The sequence below is a fragment of the Protopterus annectens genome, chromosome 12.part0 (assembly GCF_019279795.1).
Source record: "Protopterus annectens isolate FY-2018-M chromosome 12.part0, PAN1.0, whole genome shotgun sequence".
Classification (NCBI taxonomy): Eukaryota; Metazoa; Chordata; order Ceratodontiformes; family Protopteridae; genus Protopterus; species Protopterus annectens.
The window spans coordinates 600,546,316-600,553,815 of NC_056746.1; the positions used below are offsets into that span (position 1 = coordinate 600,546,316).

A 7,500-nucleotide genomic window follows, 5' to 3' on the forward strand; every position below is an offset into this window, starting at 1 on the left:
CTGTCAAGTCCACTGAAGCTAGGCAGGGCCTGCAGTTGTTCATGCTTGTTCTCTGTTCTACTCCAGTAAATATTTGCAAATAAGGAAAGAAAGAAATGATTTATATATATATATATATATATATATATATATATATATATTTACTTCAAGTTAACTGGCATTCATGCAAGTTAAACTTTAAGTAAGTATATATTTCTTTCATGGTGAACAACATCCTCTGCACTCTGCACAACTTCCTTATAACATTATGTTCATCATGCTTAGAGAAAAGATCTATCATTGTTTAAAAGTGAAACTGAATCATTATTCTTTCTGTACTAACCATCTATCTAGACATGAATAAATATGTAACTCCAAAGCCTGAATACATAACAGCCATTAAAAGTGACCTGTCATAAGTAATGTAACAGTAGCTTAAGACAGGAAGTCAAAGATAGGGAAAAATGAGCAATCATTGATTAAGCAAGTGCCGGCAAACTATAAATATGCCACCCTATGTAATCTGCAGAGATTGGCTTATATTTATGTAAACTTATTGTATTCCACTAAAACAAACTCTAATGATGTAAATCATGTGGGACAGCAGCTTTGCCACTTCCTTTTTGTGGAAGCCATGTCGACTCTTTCCTCACATTCTAGCATTACCCTTCAGTGGAATAGTTGTCAACTGTACAGGGAAAATACGATGTAGCAGACATCCTTACTCTAATTCAGTCAATCAGAATGAGTGATGTGCCTTCCTAATAGGAGATATTTCTACATGGAAGTTATTTTTGTTTATGGGTCAAGGGATGAGAGAAGAAAAAAATAAACAATGAAGGTACCATCTTAATGATGTTTGATATGGCTGTTATATTGCCTCCTTAAAAGTACATGCAATATGTCTAAAATGTTACTTTATTTCTACAGGATAGCCTGAAAAATTGTGACTTTGGTGGGGAAATACTGTATGAAGCAGTGAACCAACTGTCAACAGAAATAACTACATTTACAAAAGAAACCACAACATTCTGGCTTGATGTTCGGTTTGAAAATATTATACAGAATTTCAACAAAACTATCCTTGAGATAATACCTAAATCAATCTCGTGTGAAACTTTTCAGACAATGTAAGTTGAGTTCCTTTATTTTTAGGACATACACTAACAAAATATTTATTTGATTTTAGTACAGTCTACAATTAATACAATTCTAACAATGAAGGAATAATGTTTTATAATTGCGCAAGTTTATCTTAAAAAAATCATTACAGCCAAGTATGCCTCCAGGCTTTTCTGCAGTTACCTCCTATTGTGCCTATAGGCGTCAAACATTGTATGTCATATTTACATCAATAATTCCAAAACCATGCTGCATACAAGGTATCAGAACATTTTATCTTAAAGCATACATGATGAAAATACAGTTGTATTGATATTTGACTTTTGTCAATGAGTATTTGTTAGAACTGTAAGATGATAATTTCATTTTTTTAAAGGGTCAAGCCACACCCACTGAGGTTTAAAGGTAGAACTGTACTGGCGGGAGTCGTTAAACTAATAGTGCATGTTCAGGCTGCTCTTAATGGATTTTAGGATGATACATTTTCTGATGACACTTAAAAAAATGGACATGCCATATTGGATTGGGAATCATAAAGGTTTAGGGAGATGAGTAAGCCTTGGCTCAGAAATTTTCTCCATCATACTAACTAAGCCTTCAAAATTCAGAGACCACTCTATTGCTGTGATTTTCCAATCACAGGGACCTCAATGTGGAGAATGGTCTCACAAGTCACACTGCATGCTAATGCTGTAGTCTAGGGAAATAGCTACTGCTATTTTGACAGGTGATCACCCCAAAAAATGTCCATGAGTCTCCATTTGAGTGGCAAAGTAAAATTTTTATCTAAATGGTGACAACCATAAAAATAGAACAGTACTAGCAGTACAAATAAGTTCAGTCGATATGGAGTTGGGGCCACAATATGATAGAGTGTGTATGTTTGTGGACATGTGGGTAGGAGTCTGTAAGGACATGAATGAAGCTGCATAAATGTTTATATGTATGTGTGTGTGTGTGTGTGTGTGTGTGTGTGTGTGTGTGTGTGTGTGTGTGTGTGTGTGTGTGTGTGTGTGTGTGTGCATGTTTATGAGTCTAGATGTACCTTTGCTAATGTCATACATGAGCTACTGGAAAGAACATTGATTCAGATGCATGTAAATGAGTGCAAAGTATTTATTTTTCTCTCATTGTGGTTATACCAGTCTAAGAATTGCATTTTCTTGCCATTGAGCTAATTTAACAACCCGCATCTGGCAGTCAGGGCAAGTGATGACCAATTTTCTGAATCATAGGGATGGTCTTTATTATACTGACTGCTACTGTTAGCTTATTGTAAGCAAATCTTTCAATATAACTTCTTTGTTACAACAATGTTTTAGGACACAGCAGAGAAGGTTAGATTAAAGCTAAAATTGCAGAGAACTGATTTCAGTATTTCTGAGAGCAGTCTGTACATGTGTAATGGGCTTTTTACGACAATGAAGTAAACTACTATAAATGTAATTGCAATCATGAGTAGCTTGGAGCAATGCTTTATTCTTCTAAAAGATGTACTGTCATGGAAGGCATGAAAAAAAATCCAATTATATGCTTTAGTTCTGCAACAACCTAAGGAGCACTCTCCTTTTTGATGACTGTACTCCAAATGTACTTGATCAATTTGTATGTGATGATAGTGGAAGAGATCATCACAACCAACTGTTTGAAGACAGTTTTACCATATTTCATTAATCAAATCAGTGAACCAGTGACTTCCCTCAAAAGCACAGCACAACTACATTTTCTCACTAAAATCAGAAAATGAAAGTGTTCCTGCCTCTGAACTGATTGTACCTGTTGATGCAAGTGAGGGGGCTACGGCCCTTTCCTGTGAAATAGAAGGCACTTGTCACTGTAAGAAAAAATGTTGATGGAATCTAATTAAAGTAAAAGTTTCTTCTGATAAAGTGGAGCTGTTGGCAATTTTTTGTCAACAGCTTGTTTGAAAAATGTTTTTTTGAGGATTATGTGATGTGTTAAAGTCACAATCAAGTCTTCGAACCAAGAGTCACAGCTAAGGTATGCATTTAGGTTTTATGTTTAAAGGTGTCCCTTACTCGGGTACCATCATCATACTTAGACTGAAATGATTTGCAATTAAAGTGAGCTTCCTGAGTTTAGAAAATCTTTCCTTTGATTTCTTTTTATAACTGATTTATTATTTTATTTATTTATTTCTTTTGTTAAGTGGGGCACTCTGGCTATGACAATGTTCCTTTTCAGTGCAGACTTAGGGAGAAAAGCAAGCCACTTAACTAGCTATTGCTTGTGGGGTGCACATGAAAAGGAACTGTGTCCTGTGCCTCAGCTGGTTAACAAGTAGTTTATTATGGTATTCATATCACTAGGAAAAATTTGATCATTGCATCAGGGAACTTCCACTACTCTTTGCAGAAGTGGCATGAAGCACTATCTGGAACTGTTATGTTGGGCTGGATGGCTGCTACTGCAGTTCCAGGAATTCCATGATGGAGGAGAGGGCAGCAGAGCTGGAAACAGGAGCAGAAGAAAACTTACTGAAGGAGAAGGAGATTAAATACCTGTTACAGAGCTGAAAAATAGAAGACTGGGAAGATAAGTGCTGATAAATTTGATGAACCAGGAGGAGCTAAAGGTAGGAGAAGAAGCTACATGGGATGACATTGTGGTGTGAGTATCACTAGAAGAAGAAACTAAGACATTGTTAACACAAGCAGCTGGTGGTGAAGGGAAAACAATGGTGGTATACTCAGCTGGTGGAGTAGACAGTTTTCAGGGTGTACCTCTGCAACAGCTTTTTTGTTACAAGAAAGAAGGTGTTATGCAGATGCACCAAAGCAAGGAATATAGAAGAAAGACAAACAGTCGCAGTTTCTCCACAGTCACAGAGAAGACAAACTATGTTAAGAGTAAAAAGTAAAAGTGATGGCAGCTGAACATGTATGACTATGTATAGTGTTATTTTTCCACTAGGATTTAACATTAAAGACATCAGAGCATTAATTCATCTGGAAGCTGACATGTTTGGAAATTGATATTTGAAAGCTTTATCTTGCTGAAAAAATTATGACTGAGACTGAAAAAAGAAATACAGTAGCACCCTGGAAAGACTATTTCAGAGCTTGGGAATACAACTAAATAAGAAAATAAATATGCAAATTAGGAGTTCATATTTTAATGTGGACAAGCATGAGTTAAAACTGTTTTTCCTTCAATGTATATTAAAGTATATAACATTTAAAAAACTGTGAGGAAAGAAATGTATGGACATGGGGTTTGGAACTGTAACAATGGATGTTAAGGCTGGGAAAATATATTTCAAATACAATAATTGTGAATGGTTAGACAGGATTTGTTGGGTACTGGGGCCAACCCCAAAGCATGCTATTTCTTTGGGGATAAAAATCATTGTATACCAGACTGTAACAAGTTAAGGTATGGCCAGTGTGGAAGAGTGGTCTTACAGCAAAAAAAATGTAAGCCTTTTTGTAGAAAATGGAAATAATTTGGACATGTGTGGTTTGACTATCCATTATTAAAGGAAAGAGTAGATGAAGAAGAGAGCTCAGAAGAAAGTCAAAAAGTAGAACATATTACTACAGAATATGTTGAAAGAGAAGATGGTATGGGGGATACTAAAGAATGTTTAAACAATGAAGTGGTACTTGAAGAATTAGCTCAAAGTGGGATTATTAATACATAGTAAAAAAAATGATATGCAAGTTCAAAAAGTGAAAAAGAAAAAGGATATGACATTGAGACAGGAGAAGAGCAAGAAAAAGCCACTTCAAAGTCAATTGTTGGAAGACTTGGGAGATGGAAAAGAAAACTAAGATCTGGGAAGAAAACACAAAAAAAGGAAAAGGATGACGTGAATTTTAGCATGAAATGCCAATATCATTTGCAATTATATGCAATGTTTGGTGATGGTGAAATGGTGTAAAAATTGAAAGTGGATGTTTTCCTAGACACCAGAAGTAACAAATAAGAAAAAAATGAAAATAATACAGACAGTTGGGGGACGATTAGTCAGTAGGAAAGGAGATATGTTTTGTAAAAAGAATTATTATAAAAAATGAAGAAATAAAAATTTTAGATGCAGTGATAGTAGTACCAGGAAGAATAGTGATATGTGATATGAGATTGAGACAAAAATGTTTAAGATTAATAGTGATTTAGGCATATAATAATATGTCAGACAGAGAAAACAGTTATTTGAAGAAATAAAAAAAAAATTGTGTTACTAAATATGACAATAGTGATTGTAGGTTATTTAAAACATAATCTAAGGAAAGAAAAGGGAAAGATAAAGCAGGATACTGAGATATTAAGGGAGTTAATAAAACTTGGTGATTTAAAAGTAGGAAAGAATAGAGAACAGACATATAAAATAGGACATTTTTTAAACTGAACTAATTCTATAGTTTATTCTAAAAACATGAAACAAATAATAGGGATACAATAAAATAAAGAAGGGAAAAGGGCTAAAGAGATTAACGGTAGCATTTTAAAAGATGTTAGAAAAGATATGACAGAAAGAAATATTCTGGAAGGTCATATGATAATGAGGCCATTTTATAAAAATCGGACACATTGGTGGGCAATGTATAAGCAGAAGTATAAAAAATATATTTAGAAGTGGAACTCGGAATAAAAAAGAAATAAGATGAAATATAAAGAAATTTTATAGAATTATGAGAAAGAAAGAAAAAAGGGAAGTGATTAAATATGCTAAATAGAGAAACAGATTTATGAAAAGAATAAAGAAAACATAAAAATGTTGTTACACAGGCAAATATTTTTTTTCTGAGAGGAATAAAAGAGGGGTGTTCCCTTTATTTAGGAAAGGAAGTAAAAATGAAAGGAAGGATGGATGCTATCTTAGATGGGAAAGGAAAAATAAAATACAAACAAGAAGACAGCATGAAGGTGACAAAAATATTTTTAGAGAAAATATATGAAAAAGAAAGAAAAAACTGATGACCAAGAAGAATGGAAAGTGAAAAATATTTGAAAAAATAATTTTATTTTAGAAAATTATATAACAATAGAAGAAATTGAGAAGGTGGTAAAAGAAGATAATACAGAATCAGAACCAGGATTCAATGGTATAATTTATGCGTATTATAAGGAAATGAAGAAAGATGAAAGAAAAGATTTTTAAAGAAATATTAAATGAATGAGGGGAAGTATAATGGAAGAAAATATACATGGTGGAGTGATAAAATTTATATGGAAAAAGGATGAAAGAAAAGACATAAACATTGGTAGCACAGAACACAAGGAAATGATGAATGTAAAATATTTATTAACATACTTTAAAAAAGATGGAAAAAGTACTGGAAGAGATAGTAGAATGAATTTATGTTACAAAAGGAAGAGAGGTGAACAAAATATTAATTATAGTGAAAGAAGTATTGGAGATGAAAGAAAATAAAGAAGTAAGATTGACAGGATGTGACATAGCTAAAGCATATAATAAAATGAGACATGATGCAGTATGGCAGATTTTGGAGGCATATTGCATAAGAGAAAAAATATTAATGAAATAAAGATACCTTATAAAAATTCATGGGTACAATTTACAAAGAAAGAATAGAAGGGAAAAATAAATATAAAGAGGGGAGTTGCACTCAGATGCCCAAAGAGTATGTTATTATTTGTAATGAATGCAACAATACTCACAGTCATATATGAAATGAGGGAGACAAGATGTGAGTGAAAGAAAATGTTTTATTATATTACTAATATGTATATATGGCATATGCAAGTTATTTGATATATATATACATATACATATATATATATATATATATATATATATATATATATATATATATATATATATAAAACAAGGGATGGATAAATGAAGTTATAATAAGGACTGGAATGCTGTTAAAAACAAATACGCAGTTAAACAAAACAAACTGTAAGTGATTTGGTGAGGTAAACAAAATAAATGGAACTAATGATTTTGGGAGTGATATTTGTGATATTTAGTGAGTATGAAAATGTAATATGTTGATGGAAAGAGATACTGGAATATATAAGCCAATTGTTAGCTTGGTAAAAAAAGGTTTTACTTGTCATTTCAGGAAAACATACAAATGTCAAATATTTATGTATTAGAAAAAAAAGCATATTTAAGGGAATATATATCTTTCACATTCAAATGGAAAATGAGTTATCAGAGGTCTTTCTTAGATTTATTTGGGGCTCAAGTCTTAACCTGCGGAGAAGAAAGATAATTTATAATAAAAAAGAAGAAGGTGGTTAGAATTTAAAAAAATCCAGGAGTATATTCAGTATCTCTACATTTATTTTGGGTAATGAGAAAGGTTATACAAAGACAAAATGGAGAGATATGTATGACGTATGAAACATTTAAAAAGATATGGAAAGACAAAACAGGGAAAAGAAAAAATGGGACAGGTTGGA

At 32.7% G+C, this 7,500-nt stretch overlaps 1 protein-coding gene across 2 annotated transcripts in view; it reads left to right on the forward strand.

Annotated features, from left to right (window-relative positions):
• Positions 1 to 7,500, forward strand: part of LOC122816737 — a 228,421-nt gene that overhangs the window by 149,701 nt on the left and 71,220 nt on the right. For both annotated transcript variants that reach the window (XM_044089730.1, XM_044089731.1), the window contains exon 36: positions 910 to 1,109. In XM_044089730.1, the coding sequence (XP_043945665.1) occupies positions 910 to 1,109 (200 nt within the window). The remainder of the gene's footprint in view (positions 1 to 909; positions 1,110 to 7,500) is intronic.